We start from the raw sequence: 22023 nt of genomic DNA, 5'->3' as shown, positions 1-22023 counted from the left end.
GAAGGCCCCTAGAGTCTAATTTTGTACAGGACCTTTTCTAAGATGGTCAAAGCATCTTAGCCATTTGTACCACTTCTTATGCTGAAAGTGATACTGGGATGTGGGACTGAGTGAGTCTCAGTAAATTCTAGTGGTACAGAAACACAGCATTTTACATTAACAGAGCCCCAGGGCTCATGCCTGACTCAAAATGATGTGTTCTTTGTCAACCTTTGTGTCCAAAGCAATATCAAAATAGTAATGCAGCACAGAATTGCTTACAGTATTTTATTCCATAGCTAGCTTTTTTCCTAACTTTTTTTTTGTGGAAATGCAGGAGACATTGCACTGATTCTGGCTGGGGGAAAGAGACATTAGCTGGGCTGGTCATGTAAGCCAGTGTTAAGATAAGAGTCCTTGATGTTGCTGTTCTTCTGCTGGGAGGAGAACTGTCTCCTATGGGAGATGGTTGATCTGTTGGTTGATGGCTTCTGCTATTGCATGTTATTTGTTTCTAGGTTTCTTCATATATGTTAAACAGTCTGTGCTGGTGAGAACATTAATGCCTTGCTATGTCATCTGGGCTGACACTGGATATTATCTACACATTTGTGTTCTAGTTTAACTTCTAGGAAGAAGTTATATCCCAGATATATACTACAATCCCATTTCCCCTCAGAAGTCTTTACTGTAGTCTCTGAACTATCAGCTCAACAAACACTGAAGCTCTTTTAGGCCATTTCAAGTGAAATACACATGTCTATGTGGTAGTCTGCCCTGGAACTTCTTTTGGAAAAGAAGACATCAGCTGGCTCCTTTAAGAGGGTTACACAGATTGGTGTCTACAGGGTGGCTCTTCTGTGGTATTTTTCCTCAAGCAGATGTCTGGTCCTACTTCTGTCTTCTTGAAGGCAATGAATGTTGTTTCTAGTACATCATCAAATGTTTTGTTATTAAATAATTAGAGAGTGGTTTTTATAAGCATTCTGACTGCAGAGTTATTGTTGTTATTATTATTATTATTACTGCCTGCTGGCAATGGAGAGGAAGACAGTGATCCTCCCTTGATGTCTGTTGAAACAATGTGAAGAAAATGGGCAGACCTTTGGATCCTAAATAATGCTCCTATCCATAAATAACGCTCCTGAATCCATAAATTCAGGGCTCTTTCTAGTCAGACTGTATCTTCCTGCCAAAAGGCATTCATCCTTATGCACAGGCACAGTGTCAGCCCTGTGCTCCTCTCTCAGCACTGGTCCAGCTGTGTTTTGTGGCTGTGTATTTCTCATAGAACATCTTTTTTTTGTGGTTATAATGGCACCCCAAAGGACACACATCTGCTGGGTTTTCTGATCAGTTCAAAAATTTTCCATCCATAAATTTTATCTGTGTGATGAGGAGAAAAAAGCAAGAAGCAATAAGCAGTCATTTATTTGGGATTTCCAAATGTCCAGGCTGGAGGTGACCGGAATTCTGGCCCAGTTTTGTAACTTGGTAGCTGCAGAACTCAGCACATCCCCTGGGGATGTCTTGGACTCAGAACAGAGAAACCCAGAATACAGTCATCAAAAAGCCTTCTTGCTAATAGCCAGGGGCCTTTTGCTGTGCCCATAGTGCAACTGTACAGTGGTATTTGTTCCATATCTAAGAAAGCACAACACAGTCACAATATCTATTCTTGTCTTAACTTTCTTCCATTTCTGTTTGAAAAATAGAGCTGTAGCTGTAGCTATGGATGGATCAATCTAGCAGCGACAGCTATCTGAGGCATAACCTATCATGGGATCTTGCCCATTTGGTCACCCAGGGACGGGTAAGCTGTAGCTCAGGAGCTCCATGTGTAACGAGGGCAACTCCCAAGATAATGTCATGGCGCAACCCCCAGTGAGGGCGTGCTGATGGCAGGCTCCTGGCTAATTGCAAATTCCAGGTCTCCAATTGAGGCTCAGGTACGTGACAGCACATCCTATGGCAACTCCCAGGGAGCTGCTGTGTTTCCCAGCATGTGTGGTACACACCTGGCTGCCCAACATGCATGCTGTGTGTAGAGATTTGGAAACGTGAGCCAAAATCTCAGCACATGCCTTAAGTTTTTCTCATGTGCACAGTACTGCCTTCAGCTTGGGGAATCAGACCAGAATTCTATGTGAAGGACTTCACTGTTTGCTCTTCAGAAGGATGCTGGGGTGATAGTCATTAGGGAAAGGAGGGCTGAACACTCTCTCCCAGGCTGGCTGTGAAGCCTCAGGATGAGCCACATTCCTTCTCCCATTCAATGAAGATTGCCCATTTCCATCATATGAGTCAGAGGATCAACCTCACTTTGACAGGGCATCTGTCATGTAGTAGTAACCTGGAAAGAGGTTATCTAACCTTTGCTCTGCTAGAGCTTAAGGAGCTGTCAAAACCACAGTCTGAATGGAAGCAAGCCCTACACCACTTCTGTCCGTACTCCTCCATCACTGCAGTACTTGTGTGAGATTATTTCAACACATATTTTTCTTCTACAGCAAGCAAGTTCCCAGCTCTAGAGGCTGACAGGCCTTGTGTAACTTGGCGTTACTCATCAGCACTCCCAGTACTCGTTTGGATCTCAGGGTGTGGTCCTAATTAGCTGATTTTGTAACAACAGCCAAGTGACTTGGTGAGGGATAGACATCCTAGAAACCTATTAAATAGGGGTATAGTGACTGCTTGTCCTTGGAATACTCTTTTGGATTGCTGTTTGCTTCTAGAAATTGAGCCTTTGGGATTTTTTGTCCATCCAACCCGAATAGCTTCTAAATCTGTTGAATAAATTCAGCTAGGTTATGCTGGTGGATAAATCCTACAGAAATGATCAGCCCTGTAGAGATTTCATAAAAACATGCAACCTGGTAGAAGAGTAAGAATAGTTTAAAGGTCTTTATTGATAATCTTGTGCTTGTTTAGGAAACAGAAAATCCACATGGAAAGAAGCATGCATGAATATCCAAAGTATGAGGAAAAAACATTGCTCACAACTCAGTTGCTAAATCTGAGCAAACTAGACTGAGTATGTGTTTTCTTATCTCCTGATAAACTTAGCTTGTGTTTTTCTGTTGCTGCTTTGAAGATCTCTTACCTAAATGGGAAGATATCGCTAAGCTGATTGCTGGTCTCCTGTGGTCTTCAGCAGACATCAACCAAGTCTCAAGGCTTCGACCAGAAAGACATGAGCTTGGGCAAGGACTGCATAGTATTTGAGATCAGGTACAGTCAGACATGTATAACCAAGACTATGCTGTTTGGAACAAAACAAGGCTTTGTTTTGGTTGTTTTTATAACATGGAGCAATATTTAAATTTGTTGGTTGCCTTTTGAATAGTTCAATAAAATCAAGTGCAGGTTCAGCTTTTGCTTTATCTCTGTTTTGGTGTGAATTGATCACCTTTATTTTTTCAGTTGTGTCCTTTGATTTGGAATAACAAGCTTTTCTAACCTTAGTCAAACCCATTAAACACTTTGTGAAGGTTGTCTGTCTCTATGTAAGCATACTTGCTAGTTGCTTCCACCTAGATATTGGATAAGCCAGACAGTACTAGTAATCTCTGCTCTGTTGATACTGGCATCACTTTCTGTGTTTCATTATCTATCAGGAAATACACTCTTAGTGTTATCTCTTTCCAGTGTTTTAAGACAACTGGCTGTGAAGCTAGTCCATCATTTCTTATGGAAGAAAGGAAAAGCCTTTTCATAATTCACATGATTGAGGGTTTAGCTTTCCATCATGCGCAGATGACCACAGTTAATTTTTAACTTCATACAATTTGCATCTTTCAGAAAATGACTGTTTTCATTGCATACAGAACAGCGTGCCCATGGTACAGCTGTTGTCATAAACACATCTTGCTGCTTCTATTTCCTTAACCTTCCAGTCTTTTAGTTATTTTGATTTGGAAGCTTTTTTCTTTTTTTCTTTTGCATCTTTGACGCTTTCATTTCAGCAGCTCACTTGTCCCCAGCCTCGGAAATACCCACTGTTCTTTGCAAAGTCAAATCCATTTTTCATAGTGACCTTGCTTTGACCTTGCTATCTGTCTTTCCTTAAATTCTGTGGGTTCTAATTAGTCCATCTGTCAGCTGTCCAGATTCACGTGACAGGACATGAGCATCGCCACACAGATTGGAAGCTGGCTGAGTGCTTGAAAATGATAAATGGGAAATGTCAGAGGATTTGGATGCTGGTAGCTGTCTAATGTCTTATTGCAAGCCTTGGCATTAGATCTGATCTGAACATTGTTAATAATCAGGAAGAAAGGTTAAAGGACATCCTAATGAAACTGGCAGTGATATCATCTGCTTGCTCTTACAAAGCAAGGCTCTTGAGCAAAGTTTGCCATGTGTTGTATCAGTTAATGCCCTCTTGGAAGCCTTGAGATCCTGTGGGTTTGTGTAGATTGAAAGTTAGACCCTGGCTCAAAGATTTTGACAAAGGGACTTAAGCAAGCAGATGCTACGCATTCCTGTCTGAGCACAGTGGTGGCCAAACTAGTGGGCTTGAGTATGTAATCTGAAGAACTGTAAATTGCCAAGCCTATTTGATGAGCAACAGGGTGAAATAGGAGGGATTCATGGTTTACTGGCTAGCTTTTACTACACCGGGGGGACACTAATGAGCTTATTGCAGCTGTCAAGATCTATAAGCACACTGCCTTTCCCTATCTGTTTCTTGTAGCCCCAACTTTTTTCTAGCTAACCTTAAATCCTGATTCAGCATTGTGCATGAATGGTATCGTGGGATTTTGTAGCTGGTTGAAAAGTGGGTAGCCCGGGAAGGTAGATGCATGTAGGAACCTCACAAATAAAGGGCTCAGCTGCTGGGTGTGGTAAGATGTGATTCATGGAACTGCAGCTTTGCTAGGACCTGATGTAGATGAAAGTGTCCTTAGGATGCAATGGATAGCGCAAAAAACTGGCTGGTGATGCTTATTCCCATCTGAACAGAGGCTTTAAAACCAAAAGATGCATTTCCCTACTGTTCCCTGAGTTTGTTCCCTCTGAACTTGTTATAAGGGGGGTAAACAAAGCAATCCTGAGCTCTTCTGAAAATCCTGTTCCAAACATTTTAGTGTCAGGCGCTTCTAATTCACTTGCACAAGACTCATACATTTTCATTTTGGTGCTCAACTGCTCTGATTTCAGAATATCCCAAAATTCACACTTCATTTGAGGTCTCGTTCCTGAAAACAGGACTGCTCAGTAGAAATATATAGCTGATATCCAAGGACTGTGAGCCAAAAATCAGCAACACAGTTCTCTGTGAAGGCTGTGGATGCAGTCCTCTCTGACCCCTTGCATTTCCAAGCTCAAACACATTGAACATGAGAAGGAAAAACAAAGTCAGTGAAGAAATTCTGGAGATGTCTTTGCTGGTGGCTAAGTAGTAGAGCAGTGGTGTGGTAATGCCATGTCACCTGCAGTTCCCATTAAATATTGCTGCCTGTAGGCATTCTGAGGGCCCTCATTTCTTTTCAGAAGTACTCAGTGATAATCCTTCTAAAAACTGTGCCATTTTCAGGTGCTCGACATTCAGGAAATAGGGAAGAACTTGCATGGCTCCTGCCATGCCTTTGGAAGGAATTTGTAGTGGCCGAGAGAGCAGGTGCAGTCATGCACAGGAAATGCTGTGGGCTGCTTGACAAAATCCTTTTTCATAGTTTTTGCAAGTGGCATACCAGTTAACATAAGACTCTTATGCCTTTCCACCATCATCTAGCACTGTTCACAGTGTTGCCTAATGCTGTCAAGGCCTCGGGCAACTGCTGTCTTACATGTGAAGAAGCCAGCGTTTTAGGTTAGCTGTAGACTTTAACTTTTGCATTTGTTTATGCAGACAAATGTGATGTTCTTTGATTTTTTTTTTTTTTCCTACTCATTCAGGTTTCAGAGTGTCCGGAAGCTTGGACTTCATAAAGATCTACTTTTTGCTAGAGGTATACCCTATGAAACAGAGCTACCCAGCTGAAGATTGGTAGTATCCATTGCATGAAGGCTCTTCTTCCCCTTTTCTGCTTCTATAGCCATTCTGGCAGAAAGAGTGGTACCATCTTAGTGGATGTCATCTTAGCAAAGCATGCTAGCAGGCCACATAACTTGTGTCCATATTTGAGCAGCTAGGTCTGCTCAGCACTGGTCTGCTAGTGCCCTGTGAGTTGCAGGTAAGAGTGGGGGGCTGCAGGCTGCTCTTGCAGTGCTCCTTGGCCTGGCTTGATTTGTTGACAAGAGATCTGTGTGGACAGCTGAAGTCCACACATGGCATCCCTGCGATTCCTTTGCAGATGGAGTCAAACATTTGGTCAATATTAGGTTACACAAACCATGAGGAATGCCCCGCCGCTGCAATTCAGTAACTAAAGACACTGCAGAGTATGCAAGAGGAAAGTACCAGAGTCCTGCCTCTTTGATGAGTCAGAGCATTGCCCCACTGCTCCCCTTACAGATCTTCTTTAGTTCATTCTGCTTTGCATCTATTTTGTGGCATGGTAGTTCATCTGGTTATGCTGCTTCTCTCACTGCTGGAGTGATCACTCCTCCTCCAGGCCCCTGAGGGTGCCTAAGCACTGTTCACCTATGTGTCTATGGAAGACTCTGTGGTTTAGTTGTAGCATGCACAGTCATTGCAAGATTAGTGTTTTGCTCTTGTTTGTTTGTTTTCCTCACAGCCAACAGATTGTTTTCTTTTTCCAGCACTGGCTTCAATGGAGTAAATATTCTGCCCTGGCAGATTTGCTCCAACTACCCCTGTGTTAGACAGTCTTGCAGATCATCAGTCACTGACTCCATCCTCTCTTCTTCCCAATTCTGTCTTGCATCACTTCCCTAAGCTTTCATTTCTCAATAGAGCTAACTTGGCGCACCTGGGAAGTATTGCATTCATTTTCACTGAAGTAAAAGCTCCTCTACTTGAAAGAACTTCTCAAGGAAAGGACTCAGCGTTTGTGAGTTCTTGGTGCAAAGCAAGAAACTTTTTGCCCCAGACTCTGTGCCCCTTGTGTGACATCATGGTGGGCCATAGCCACATGTCAGGTAATGAGCCATGCCTCTAAAGACTTGCTTTGAATGCAATCAGAGCTCCCCTGAGGATTTCTACAGCTGCATGTTCACAGAAGCAGGTTCTGCTTTTCTTCCCCCTGCTCTGAACCACCAGTTTGCCCCTCTGCCCAGAAGAGATGAACGACAGTTCTTCAACAAGAGAAATAACATACTTGACAGTTTATTGGTTAAAGAATTTCGCTTTTCTCTCCTCTTCCCTCTCTGCTTGCATGCACCTTAGCACTTCACTGGAACATCTGCCTGCTCTGGTCGCTCGGTCAGGAATGGCCATGTAGTTGCACAGCCTCCTGTGCCATCTGCAGGAATTGGTAAGTAAAGGAATTAGAAAGCAAGAAGGTATAAGGGATTAATGAAGTTCTCATCTTGCATTTTTGAGCTGGAACTGTGTGGTGTTTGGGGAGATGAGTACAGGCGCTCTGAGAGCCAATTGACATTGAGTTATTCTGGTTTTACAGTGGTGAACTCGAACAAATTACCCTTTGGGTTCTTCCCAAGGGGAATGTTTGTTGTCTCGGTTCACAAAGGAACTAAGGATGTGCATTTGCTAGGGAATATTATTATCCAAATCACAGTGTTCTTTTGAAACAGTTTTTTGACTGAATACCAAAAAGAAGCAATCAAATGCTTCCCTCAAAAGACCTTGGCAAAGCAGTGAATGGTGAAATCATAAATTTCTTCTCTCCTGTTCCCTTAGAGCAAAATTATCTATTTCTGGATATTTTTTTCTGGCCTTGGAAAGGAAGTGAATCAAGTTTGCAAATGGTGTTTGGATCAAATGAAAGGAAATCTTCTGTGCCTTTTACATGTAGCTAAACTAGGGCAGTGTCCTGAGGAGCACTGCTTGTTCTTCACCCACAGACCTCTCTCTCCTTAGGAAGTTTGGTAGAAGAAACATCAGTGTAGAGCAGAGAGTTTAGATGTTCAGGTTTCTTCTCATCACTATCAAAATTTTATCAGGGAAGAACTTTAAGCTCATTGAGCAGCACTTTTAGCTACCCTTAGATCAAAGTTCCTCTGCTCCAAGATAGTTCTGGTTGGCAGGGTTGCCTCTTCCATGTTTACCCTTGGGTGAAGTTTGGCGAGGATTCATTCAAGGTGTTCTTCATTTTTGAGGCATAATGTTGGTTTGTGGCTAGAACAAATGGCATGTAGGAGAATCTATTTTGATCTCTTGTATGAAATATGCTGAGAACAGCAAAGTCTTCTTCCACAGCTTGCCGAGATACTGAAGGACATGGGCAGCATGCTGCTTGTTTGGTGTTTTGTTCCACGTTAGGGCTTGATATTACGTCCCAAGGCTGGATGCTGGGTGTTGAAATCTAACCTTTCAGGGTTTTGATAGTGTCGCCGTGTTTGTTCAAATGTAGTTTCATTTACTGTTCAGTTCTAGTTAATCAGGGAGGGTTAGGTCTGGTTGTATCATGCCTTAAGCAGCTGGAGGCTGACCACTGTGTGGTGGACAAGACTTGCATCCACTGGCAGGGTCCCACGTTCCCCAAGTAGCATAGTAAGCTGAACAGCATTGGGGTATAGAAAATGGGTTTGTCCTTTGTCAGCCCATGTACACCGCTCAGAACGGGAATGAAAACCATGACAATAGATCAGGGTAATTGGAGCTCTTGTAATTGCAGTCTGATGAGTCTCCTTGCCCTGCTGCCAGTGCAAGAGCTTTCATAAGTGAGCAGGGATCCTTTCAGCACTGGAGAAGAGAAGCTGTTCCATCCAGCACTGAAGAGTCAGTGTCTTAAAGAAGTTGGGAAAGCTCAATTTTCTTCCCATCTGGGAAGCTGGGAAATTTGAGGAAAGAGACATAGAGCACAACTTTCATTTCTCAGGAAGTTGTATTGTGTTATGGAGATGGATAAATAGCCAGATTCTTCAATAATCTGAGGAGGATCACTTTACTCGTTTGATGAATTTTAATATCTGGTCTGAAATATGTCATTCTTCTTGGAAAAATGTTTGTGCCCTAAAGAAGTCAAACCTAAATTAAATTTAGAAGTGACCTCTAAATTTTACCACGAAATTGATAGATGCAGATATTTTCATCACTGTCAAAGTACTCCAAGCCATTTTTGGTCAAAACTTCAGTATTTTGCTGTATTTTTTTCAGTGTTAGCAGATGGGGTGATTGAGTGTACCTGGTCTTCTCCTGGGTGGGATATGAAGCACTGCTGGATGACCTAGAGCTCATCAGATAAGTTTATATCAGATTTACAGTCCATGGTGCTCTGAGCAGTCCTATCTGCTGCCAGTGCTCCCCCTGCACTTTACTCTTTCCTTTCATCTCCAGTTTTTAGTCGAATCTCACCACTAGCTGCTGGAAAAAAAAAAATCAACAATCAATTGAATAATAACAGTGCTCAAACCTCACGTCTGTGCTGAAATCTTTGTGGGGTCTGATTCTGCTGTCTAGATTTAATGTTACATTGCATTCAGTCAAGATGCCAGGACTGATCTCTCTGGAAGGAAATGGAAGATGTAGGAAGCTGGGTAATTAGATTTTCATTTATACGTGTTTCTCTTGTTTCAGCTTCTGTGTTGTTTGTTGTTTTTTAATTTCCCTGGGTGGGTAGGCTTGAGATACTCACAAGTATTAAGAAATAATTCCAGTTCAGTGATGCCAGGAAGGTGCAAGCTATAGCTAAGGGTACTTTCTTCTTCCCAGCACTTTCTTGTGAACTCAGGGAAGCTGGAGAGGCCTGGCAAGCAGCCCAACTCCTTACTGCTGCTGACACCTCTCCAGCAGAAGCGGTGTGTGGGTAGGCAGGTAGTTTCATCACAGGGAGGAGGAGGCATGCATCACCTTTTGTTTAAGCAGAAGCATCTTTTTGGAATGCTATCCATTTTATCGGTTAGGGCTTGAAGAAAGAGCAGCCAGGAGAGGCTGGATATTATAATTAATGCAAGTGGAGGCAGGCTGCTGCGTCTGCCTGCCTGCCTGGAGAAGAATAACCTGTTGAATTTGCTAGGCATTGTTGCTGTGAGGACAAAAGCTACGGTTACAGGGAGCACAGCAGCAACAAGTGGATGAAGTAGCTGCTTCAGAGCTATGCTGTGGGGAAGAGACAGGGGCCTGGATTTTGGACACTGGATACCCATTTGGGTTAGAGCCTCCACTTTTGCTTCCTAAACCTGGGGAGGAGGAATACGCAGCCTGCACGGTTTTGGTTGGGTCAGCTGAGGATGGCTGCGCTCTTCCAGCACTTGAGGATCCTGCTGTGGAAGAACTGGCTGAGTGTCAAGAGGCAGCCGGTGAGTGTGAAAGCAAAGCCGTAGAGGAGCGGGAGCTGGAAACCATGGGAAATGCTCCAAGGGATGGAACACCTTCCCTCTGAGGACAGGCTGATAGCATGGATAAATTCTGGAGGAGACCTGATAGCAGTCTTTCAGCGTCTAAAGGGGGGGGTTGTAAGGAAGGGCACAGACTTCTTAGCAGGGTCTGTCATGATAGGACAAGGGGAAATGGTTTCAAACTCAAGGAGAGGAAATTTAGATCAGATATAAGGAAGCTTTTTGCAATAAGGGTGGTGAGGCACTGGAACAGGTTGCACAGTGAGGTGGTGGATGTCCCTTCCTTGATGATTTTCAAGATCAGGTTGGATGGGGCTCTGGGCACCTGATGGAGCTGTAGGTGTCCCTGTTCACTGCAGTGGAGTTAGACCTTTGAGGGTCCCTTCCAACTCAGTTGATTCTATAGAATGAGGAGCAAAAAGGATTCTACACCAGAGGAAAGTCATGGTGTTAAAGTATAAATATTCTGGAAGCTGTCAGTAGAGACAGAGAGGGAAGGAGAAGAATGACATGGAAGAGAAGATGGTCATTTAAGCCCAAGTGGTTGATCTTGCACTGGGGGCTCAGGAATCCAGAATGAGTAGCAGGGGTGCTTCTGTTCCCTTGGACCAGTGGTCTATGCAGACTAAACCATACACAGACTCATGGGCAGACTTGAATTAAGGATGCTTAAATCCTTACCAGCGTGAACAGACCCTGCTCCCTGCTTGAGGGCACTAAGGCTATCCTCTGTAGCCTTTTGTAACAGATGGCCAAAGGAAAAGGACTCTGAGAGATATGGATAGGGCAGATTTCCACTGCAGTCCAGTACGTGGCAAATCAAACACACCAGATGGTCTGTCTTTCCAAAAGAAAGCACTGCCAATGGTGTCCAGAGAGCAGTGTGAATTGCAGAATCATGGAGGCAAATGGTCCTTTGGGTGGCATGGCATGTCTAGGCAAAGCCTATTCTGGTAGTTTTCTTGGAAGCTGGTTTCAGTACAACTGCACTGGAATTCATGGACTGGTGTTGCAACCCATCCCCTTGCTAGTAATCCAAATGTGATGACTTTTAAACTTTCTAGTTAAATGGAAAGCATTGGCAGGTGCAGAAGAGGCTGACAAGATAAATGACCATGGAGAGTGTGATTTAATGATGGAGTGAAAGACCTCATATCACTGCATGCTGCTGCAAGGTCCACTGTGTGCCTGCCCTGTCCTGCCTCTCAGGTCAGGAACCTGATTCAGAGAGTCTTTAATCTGAGTCCTTGTGATCTTCCCCAGGAGCTGCAGACATGCTGCGTGCCTCTGAGCTAAGTCTGGGCCTGCTGCAAAGGATACTGGAGAGTTTTTGTGAGATGCAGAAAAATACCAACAAATTATCTCCAGTTTCTCAAGAGCAATTTTAACAAGGTTGTTAAAACCTGAAGGCTTGGGTCTCTTTCAGCTCTTGCATCTGGAGTAAATGCTAACCTAAACCCATCTGACTGTACAGTCTCACTTGCCCTTGGTTTCTTGTAGAGATGAAACATCTGTAGAATAGAAATGTCAATTAAAAGTTGCATTCCATCCAACTCCTTCCTTTCCCTCTCTTGCCCTAAATTAGGAATCTTGCTCAGACTGGAGGGAGTGTGAGGCCATAAACCCACAATTCTGCTCCCAAATGCATCCTGTTTTTCCTATCCTTTCAGCTTCCTCCTTTTTTATTTTTCACGTGTGTAATCTGTCTGCACCGATGGACCAAGCTTTCAGAAAGTTTGTTGTGTGTGTTTTTTTTTTCCTGTGCTCATTTTGCAGGGGAAGCACTCTGAGCTTCTCTGTTTCTGATAACCCATGAATGCATTCCTGCTGCTGCAGCGATGTTCATTGCCTTCCCCAGGGCTGATTGGCATGTCACAGAGCACTCTGACACAAGTCAGCTCCCATCCCTCTGCAGACTGAAGTGTTTTCCCATTGCTCTGTTTATCAGCCTCTCCTGTGCTAGCAAATAACATTCGATCCTGCATTTTGCTTTATGCTTTATTTCCTCTGTGCACTTTCTTCAGAGCCCCTGAGAGATTGCTTCTGCTTGTGCAGCGTGGGGAGAGCTACAGATTGCTTGGCCATCAATTTGATGAAATCAGCTGAAGCTCTTCATCCATACCCAGGGAAAGCCTCAACACAGGTTACTACTGCTGAGAAAGGAATGGCCATGAGTTGAGGTGGCAATCTTCAGGGAGCAAGGTTTGACCTGACTACCAGAGGGAACTGGAGAAATCAGTGCCTCTTGCACTTTTTTATTGTTTTCCATCTGTCACTTCTTTGCAGTATGCTTACTTAAAAAGAGGCAGAAGGCAGAAAAAAAACATCCAAACACCCAAAAATCTGAGATTTTTAATCTGCTTTTAGCAGTGAAAGAGTCCAGTAACCAAAGGATTATGCAACATGTGGCACAGTGCTTAATCCCACAAACTGAATTGACGTTGATTATGGCTCCATTCAAGTCAGTGTGTTCTACCTGCACAGGTTTGGCCAGGCTGGTTGTCTTGTTTTCATTAACTAGGAAGGCCTGGGACAGTGAGAACACTGTTGTGTGGCAGCTGACATATCCAGCTGCTGTTAAATCCCATTAAATCAAAGGATAGAGATTCTAAAGGAAGAGCTGTCTGGGAAGTGGGGAATGTTAGCACTTTATTAGCTCCAAACAGGGAGGTACAAAGATTTTCTTCAGTATAGGCAATCAGCATTCATTTCTTCCCCCAAAATATGAAGGATATCTTGCCATTCCTTTAGGCAGCCTCTGACTAATATCAATTTCAGTGCTGTTACCCCATAATTTTACTTTAGCCTACATGGTACTAAACTAGGAGGATACCTTAATAATACCACGTGCATATGAATTAATCCAAGTTAAACACTGTGTTTGTGATCTGATTATAAGGCAAATGTGATATATTATATAAAAAGATGTTAGTATCAGGGATGAATCTTGTTGTATAGTGTATGTATAAAGAAAATAGTGTCTGTAAAAGCTAAAATGCTGCTTTCTGAATGCTGAAACTTGAGGAAGACTTTCTCTAAAAGGATGCTTTAGGAACTGGTTTGACACCTGTCAGCTCCCTGTTTTGGGGCATGAATCCTGTTGCCACTTCTGTGGCTGTGTATCATGTCATCAAGGGGAGGTATGGAAGGACTTGCTGTAAAACAACCATCTTTAAGCTCATCACTCTCCAGGATTTGTCTGTCTGTTTGTTTTTTTACGTTCCAAGAAGTGTTACAGGAAATGAAAACACTGTTATGGGCTTGGAATTACCTTCAGAAAAATGGTGTGGGGTAATACGTGCTGATCTGAAAGAAACAGCAACACAGCAATGAAAAATGGGATGATTTTGAAGAAAGACATCTTTTGGAGTTTCAAAAATTGGCATGAAGATAGCACAGCAATTTCGCAGCACAGGGCACTTGGAGATGTACTGGTGGATGGAAAACTCAAATCCATTAAACACAGTACCAAGGTAGCCAGCTAGTGCAGAAGCAGTTAATTATTTGAAGAATTGCATTTTCCTAGCTTATGAAACACCAAGGCTTGCGGTTTTAATACTGACTTTGGGCCTTGTACTTAGATTGGCTTATTACACTGGATGATTAGTAGATTCTGTTTTCTTCATTCTCATCCATTGAAATGGGCTACCCTTGTGTCAAAGGCAAGAGATCTATAAATCTTCATATTTTTTTTTTCCAATGTGTCACGCTGGTTTTGCATCATTTCTCTTTTATCTCAGCTCATCTACATAAGTTGCTACAATTTGGCAGTGGAGTGGAAGCAGGGAGTTAAGTTGTGTGATCAGAAGCTCACATGAGGAGTGACTGAATGGGATTTCTCCAACTGATTGGTTTCACAGCTCTATAATAAACCCCTTCCTTCACTGTCTTGTAAACAAATACTATGAAAATTCTTTCTTTCGGCTCTGCTTTTTGTGAAGGATGGTGAAAACTTCTGGGGAAAAGAAAAAAGTAGCCTTGTCATTTGTATGTCAAATGACTTTTGACGAATAGTTAATCAAATCAAAGTCATCTTTACTAAAAGCAAAACCAACCGTTTCCATTTTTGCTGTTAGGTTTTGTGATCATTGCATCCAAAGGTCTTGTACCTCTAAGGATGCTTTTACTATTACGAGCAGTGTCTCAAATCAGTACAAAATATATCAACAGCCAAACTGAAACACAGGAAAGCTTGTGTTTTTTCAGTCTTATTATTTACTCTTAAAATCTTATGTAGTTTTTCTCCTGCATAGATAATTCTTGAGTTTTAGTAATATGCGTTCCAAGACAGGCATTATTTACAGTGTATGTTATAACTCATTTAGGGTGGAACTTCTGTATTCTAGACAAGCCCTGGGACACATCAATACAACAAACATAACCGATATATTTTCATTGCTGTTTTATAGGTATGGTCGTTCATTTTAATTTCCTGGCCTGTGGTTGTTTTCATAATCTTGGCTATCATCCGTCTCAAATTCCCCCCAGAACCACAGCCAAACTGTAAGTAACTGGTTTGCTTTTATCTCTTTGGGGATTAGTTCTCATTTCAGTGACTGATGTGTTAATTTGATGCTTTTTGTTACTTTTATAAATTCAGTTCTTTGCAGCTTCCAGTGGAGACTTCCTGGGATGTAGCACACTGTAAATAAAGTGTCAGTGTTCCTCTGAGGTTGTTTATATTTATGTTTCTTTCAAATTAGTTTCATAATTAGAAAACAACTTTACAGAACTGTCTCATCAAGATGTGCTCAGATACTGCTGTTGTAGCAGCAGTATAAACCTACTTGATAAATTGAGGGACAAGAGAGCAGCTGAGGGGATTCACATTCAGTGAAATGAGTAAGGGTATAGGATTCAACTAGGGTTAAGAAAACATAGTAAAAACAGTGTGGTCATCATGAAAGATTCGCCTTATGTTTGCTAAAGGAAAAAGCACCTATTTAGGCACTTACTGCTAGGGCTCAGCTGAAAAGTGGTAACTTATTTGGCTTCTGGGACATGATGGTGTATATGAACCTCTACTAGCAAGTCAAAGAGCAGCTGGTTGGTGTGTGGATAGTTGATAGTGCTTAAATGGGTGAAGAGTTTACAAGCTGGTTTTCACTTGCATACTTAGTTTCCTTAGTCAGGAGAATGGTGTCTGTATTTCAGAATGTGAGTCCCCTTGAATCTTCTCTGAAAAATTTACACTGAGTTCAGTGGGTACCACCAAAAGAAGCAATCTTGCACTCAACCCTGGCTATGTTTGTTTAATGAAATTACATGATAAAAAAAATAGCAAGGAGTTTATCCAGTTAGAAGTCTTTTTCCTTTCCACAATGTTAATCTTGGTTTTAATCTAATCCCTGGTTCTGCTCATTGCAACCTTAACAAGTGCAGACCCAAGGGAGGGGAAGGGTCTGGTCCCTCTTTTTAGCAATAGCCTACCTTTGTGTTGGGAAAAATCAATCACAGAGCTGTACCCCCTTCACTATCTGCTCATCAGAGGGGTTCCTCAATATTAATTGCAGAGGCACTGAAAGAACATGCAAGATTCATGCTTCACATCTGACATCTAGTTTGCTAAGTTACATCCTTGTACAGGGAGCAATTACTTATAGCCACATTTTCCCAGCACAGGGTAAGAATAGGCCTTCAAATTGCCCTTATTAAAAGTTTTGCTACACCTGATACATAGGAGAGGCACCACCATGGCCTACCAGCATCAGACTGACACTGAGTGGACAAGAACAAAGTAATGTCATGGGAATGCAGGATGTTTATATTTGAGGCAAGGAGGCTGATACAGACTGGGGAGACAGACTGACAGCAGCAAGGACAAGCAGTTGGCTTCCAGTGTTTGTAGCTATCAGATGTGTAAAATGTATTTGAGAGATCTGTACTTGATGGTATGTGCACTGGAAATGTTCCAACTGGGTTAATAATGTGCAGTTCTCTGATAAGAAGTGTTTCTGTGCTTCAGCGTGATGTATGAAAAAAGGCCACATGGTAATAAACACTAGATATGCAATTAGGATAGCCCTTTTCTCAGAGAGCTTGCAGCCTACTCTGGCTAAAAATTTGTTTATCTAATTTGTAAGCAATGATGGAGAGTCAGAATAAGGGATTTTCTATAAGTTTCACAAAGTCTTAAACAGAGAAGGACGTTCTTCGTGTGTTAGGCTGGACTTTTAACCCCAAGCCCATCTGCTGCCAGTGAAAGGCCTCTTTAGGTTTGTTACGTATCATATGTTCTGCCCAAATTCCCATGAACCAGTTGGAGAAGGCAGGACAGGACGTGTTGTACTTAGCAAGAACTGCAGTCTTTTGGCCAAGTGTGGAAATGGCATTCCTTACACGTGGCTCCAATGGTTGTACTTCCTGTCCCTGAGAAATCAGATAAGGCCAATGTTGAGAGTGCCAGCTGGATGGTAAAATATTTATTCATTTCTGCACATGGCTATTAATTTGAATGTGTATTTATGTTTGCTCTGGGGGATTACATCTGTGAATGATTGGATTGGAAGGAGTTTTCCTAGTAGCAGCAAGTATTTTCATCAGTTGTTCTTTGCAGGAAAGGAGAGTCTGGTCAGTATCTTTGGACTTGTTCTCTTTTCCTGCATGGATGAATTTTGGGGCAAATCTCAGCACCTGAGTAGTCTTTCTATCTAAAGTAGATGACAGGAGCTCTATTGCAATGGAGGTTTTGGGCTGGAAAAGTTGTTAATGGTTGTTGTATACTCCTGTGATCCATGTTATTTAGAAGTCATCTAGGAATCCAAGGGGGATGAAGAACAACATTAACTTGGGAATTGAACAGCTATTTCCTGCTGTTTTTCTAGTTAAATAAGAATACCCACTTGAAGATTACCCTCTTTATTTTTGACAACTAGAAAAATGTATCAACTTTTCTCTTGAAAGCAAGAGAAATCATTTGGGAGCTTTCTTTTCTGATAGGAAACAAACAAAAACAATGTGGGTGGACACGTAGGAAAATGATTACAGGTGAGGTTTTTATTCAACAGGAATTAGATCCACTTTATACCAAATTCCAGTGACAAGTTTAATGGCACAATCATTAAATGGCGACAAGAAGCAGTTTCCAGTCCTTCTGCTGTCAAGAGATTATTGCAGGCAGACAAAAGGAAGCAGGAAGCATAGAATCAAGGCACAGAGATAGAATAAGCTACTCAAAAGCTGAGTTCTGAAGCTTTAGATAACCCCACAAAAAATCTAAGCTTACCTCATATGTTCAGGGCCACAGAAATATCATGAAATCTATTATTTGCTCAATTAAATTAGCTCAAATTTGAGATAAGTTCTTCTGAAGTATGTCTAATACACATTTAATGGTTTATTTCGAGAAATTACCTAGCAAATATCCATCAAGAATGAACAAGTGGCAAGAGCTTCTTGGAAGTGCAAGTCATTTACTTTCCTTTATGTTTGTGTAGCACCTAATGCAACGGGGTCTAGCACTGGGCTGAGCTCAGAAGAGAAACGACATGCCAAATAAACATCACCAGTCAATCACCCTTAGGAACACTAAGAACTGAGGTAAAGTAGTAAGCTGGAATCCAATTTGCTTCACGATTAAAGCATGTAGTATCTTAAAGAAACAACAACAAAAAAACCCCAACCCACTCTTCTTCCCATGTATTTGTTCAGTGATGTATTTCCTGGTCAGCAGAAATTAATATCAGAAGGAAAGGGAGATTTGTTTCTCTGCATACCCAGTTCCTGTGGTGATCCTAGAGTCTCACCTGACAAATTTACCCATCTCTTCGTGCACGTTGAAGTTGTCTCTGTTCACCTTTTGTTACACTCCTTGCATTTGCTGGCAGATGCTGGGTTGTGCTTTGTTTAGTGTGTGTGGTAGGAAGCTCTGGATTGGAAGCCTGCAGCATGGAAGCCACTGAATGGGGTCTGAGGTATCTTCCAGTCTTTTGTGTCTGTATCACCTGTTTTCTAGAGTGAGTGGGGACAGAAGTCCCTTTACGTCACTACAGGTTTTTGCAAGGTATGGGAATTGTGTGAGAGATACAATCTGTCCCTCAGGGCACAACCCACTCAGTCTATAGGGAAGCCCAATTATACTCTTTGCTTTAACTAGCCCTGTCACACCCTACCCGCCCGCTTTCTTCCTTTTCTGCTCTCCTTCTTTCCCCTCCTGTCAGTTTGACCTCATCCTCATTCTCCATAGAAGCTCTCTTGGGTGTGGTTGGTTGCCCACTCATTCTGAAACCCTGCTTTTCAGTGCTGTGAAGAGGATAAGGCTTTGCTCTCCTTTTAGACTCCCTCTGGCTTTCTAAGGGTGAAAGTTAAACATGGTCTACAAAAGCAGTGCCTCATTCACAAATATTTTTCCTTTTTCGCGAAAAGAAGCTGTGCTCTTAGGTCTGGTCTGAAAAAACACCAAATTCCTAATGCCAGGGAATTCCTTTCCTCCTCTTGGCAAAGGACGTTTTCTCCTTCACCTCTGCCCGGAATTTTCACCCAAATTTCATCACCTCCATGGAGAGATGCCTGCATTCACTCAGGTATTTGTGATAGACTCAGTAACAGAGTGCTCCACCAGTCTGTCCTTTGGAGCCTTTGCTGAGTAGTATGGAAAAATTAATAGGTTCCCATGGTAATTATAGGTAGTCAGGATATGGTGACTACACAGGCCACTCCATTCATTTGGATAAGTCATGGGTATTTATGTAAGGTATGATCCACCCTAAGAGTTCAGCCTACTCTATACGCAGACAAGCACACATCAGACTCCCAGCTCTGCTCCATCATTTGCCTGTGGTGCATCAGTCCCATTCCTCTGTGTTCTTTGCACTGCTGTCTTAAGTTCTTGGGAAAGTTCTCTTTGCCCAAGGAGGTTGTGGATGCCCCATCCCTGCAGGCATTCAAGGCCAGGCTGGATGTGGCTCTGGGCAGCCTGATCTGGTGGTTGGCAACCCTGCACATAGCAGGGGGTTGGAACTAGATGAGCACTGTGGTCCTTTTCAACCCAGGCTATTCTAGGATTCTATGATTCTTTTCTATTAGTTTCTATCTGCCCTTTTCTAGACAACTCAACACCAGTTTTGTCAGTGCTTGACTTCAGCATGATTAGAAGAATAATCTCTTCAGATCTCTCCTTAAGTGTCCTTTGATTTAGGTTAGCCTAAGCAAATTGCTGCGATCACAAAATCACAGAATGGCCAAGGTTGGAAGGGACCTCGAGGATCAACCCCCCTCAACCTCCCTCCCACAGGAGGGGCCATCAACCTCCCCATTTAATACTACACCAGGCTGCCCAGGGCCCCATCCAATCTGGCCTTGAACACCTCCAGGAACGGGGCATCCACGGCCTCTCTGGGCAGCTGTTCCAGCACCTCACCACCCTCATAGTAAAGAACTTCCCCCTGACATCCAACCTAAATCTTCCCTCCCTCAACTTAAGACCATTTCCCCTTGTCCTGCTGTTATCTGCCCTTTCAAAGAGTTGACATCCCTCCTGTTTATAGGCTCCCTTTAGGAACTGGTGATGTTTCTAATCAATAATCTTAGAATGGTTTGGGTTGGAAGGGATCTTAAAAAACCATCTGGTTCCAACAGCCCGGCCACTGACATTTACACCTTCCACTAGAACAGGTTCTTCAGAGCCCCAGTCTGCCTTAGGAATCTTCCAACAACAGGACATCCACAGCATCTCCTGGGAACTTATTCCAGTGTCTCACCAACTTCATCTAACCAATTTAAATCTACTTGATTTCAGTTTAAAACCTCTACCCTTTGCCTGGTCACTACAGACCCCCTTTATATGTACTGAAGGTAACAATGAGGACTCTCTGTAGCCTTCTCTTCTCTGGGCTGATCCATTTCTTTGTACAGGCTTTTGCCTTGTGAGGTGCAACTGGAGGATGTTTAGATTTGGAGCCGGAAATTCCTGAGTTCCTAGGATTTTTTTCTCCCTACTGAATTATAACAAGGCCTTGGGGCAGTCACTTAATTCTGATGGGCTTCCTGAAGCACCTGTAGCCAGGTGCTGGGACCTAGAAGCACAGAAGTATTTTTCCAAAGGTGCCGAGGAATTTGGATTGCACTGAAATTAGCAGTTGTTGAGGTCTGTGTTTCTGGAAATGAGGGCGCATTTGTTTAAAGAATCTAAGCACAGACTCTGGAGGCTAGCTGAAGACATTCACCATTGAAAGAGAGAAGCTTTTTGTGTCTCCATCAGCTTTGCCCTGCAGTGCAGACATAAGCTTTATCAGTTCTACATCCATGCCTCCTAGAAGGTCTCCATCACTATTCCTTTCTTCTTTGTGTTGGGTTTGGAAGTTCATTCTCCTTCCTTTACGCCTGCTGCTTCTCCCACTCATTTTCAATTTTTATACTCTGCTCTTTATTATCTCCCTGTTCAGTACACGAACCCAAGGCATTCATAGTCAAGGGCTGATTTCTAATTTATTAAATAAGGGGGTGGAAGGCCAAGGTCTGTGGGCGAGCAAAACTAGCTTGCCTAGTCTTAATAAGCGTGGAAGCAATTGCTGTCTGCTCTGGGCTGGTCTTATTATTTGCAGAGCCTGAAATGCTAGAGGGAAGAATTGGGCAATGAGATGCTTCCTCCACCGAAGCCACCAACACAGGGAGGAGCCTTGCAGTGAATTGTCTGCTTGTTCCATCTCACTGTCGTAGGCAGACAACTGAGGACATCATGTTATTGGGACATTTGAGAAAGCATGAATGCCAGTGCAATGAGGATGAAAAATTCAAGTTGTTGAATCTCGCTTAGCCCCGCTGGGCTTCTGGAAAACTGAATGGAGGCCTGGTGGGATGAACAGAATTATGTGGGGTCCTGCTGTGCTTTTATTTAGAAAAATAGGAGCTGGGTCATGGGTGTACAACTTGTGAATGAGGGTAAGCTGTGTGGTAGAGAGGTGGACTGGTGCATGCATAGTAGCACCTCACAGCATCTTTTGGTTACGTTATGATTTGCATGGGGGAAATTAAAATAACTCCATTTAGAGCTGAGGGGAAGATGGCCAAGTATGACATTGCTTAATGCCTAACAGCATGGCAGAGGAGGAATGCACCTATTCCAGTGCCAGAGAGACTTGGGCTGACACCAGCTCATTGTAATGACACGTGTGGTGTTGGGCCCAGCTGCTGGGAGACTGTGCTCACATACAATGATGGAGGCTCTCAGAGAAGCAAAAGTGACCTCACTACAGGTGCTGAAGGTTCTTGGTGTCTGGCAGTGTTAAGGTAAACTCAAGGGAATGTTTTCCTCCAGTGCTGTCAGCTTAGCAGGGGAAATAGCAGAGAGGTAAATGGCAGTTCTGCTGGTTGGTCAAAAATAGGGTGAAAGAAATCACCCTGTTAGCTCTGCAGTGGTTTTAAAAACAAGCTTTGTCATATGAAAGGCAGTCTAGGTAGAGAGGGAGTGTAATATCAAACCATTAGCTCTGACCCAGAGCAACTCTTAAGTACACATTTAACCTGAAGCCTGAGTAATCACATTAAAATCAGTATGGCTAATCGCTGCTATGCCACGGGCTTTAGACACACTGAACAAGATTTGAGCTGTACTGCTGGGAACTGTAGCACTTACTATCCTCATCCATTTTATTTTCTCAATAACTCTAGGATTTCTGAGGGCATTGGTCTTGCAGGTGTGAAAGAGGAAAGGTTCTGAACCTATTTGACTGTGGGGGT

At 42.9% G+C, this 22023-nt stretch overlaps 1 protein-coding gene across 1 annotated transcript in view; it reads left to right on the top strand.

Moving 5' to 3' along the window:
- The first annotated feature begins 10224 nt into the window (after positions 1-10224).
- Positions 10225-22023, top strand: part of ABCA12 (ATP binding cassette subfamily A member 12) — a 79833-nt gene continuing 68034 nt past the window's right edge. The window contains exons 1-2 of the mRNA XM_031604577.2: positions 10225-10308; positions 14757-14850. Of these exons, the coding sequence (XP_031460437.2) occupies positions 10240-10308; positions 14757-14850 (163 nt within the window). The 5' untranslated portion in view covers positions 10225-10239. The remainder of the gene's footprint in view (positions 10309-14756; positions 14851-22023) is intronic.

The sequence above is a fragment of the Phasianus colchicus genome, chromosome 7 (assembly GCF_987193195.1).
Source record: "Phasianus colchicus chromosome 7, bPhaCol1.hap1.1, whole genome shotgun sequence".
In the NCBI taxonomy this organism is placed as follows: Eukaryota; Metazoa; Chordata; class Aves; order Galliformes; family Phasianidae; genus Phasianus; species Phasianus colchicus.
The sequence above is the reverse complement of the archived record's forward strand: the minus strand, read 5'-3'. Positions and strand labels throughout refer to the sequence as shown.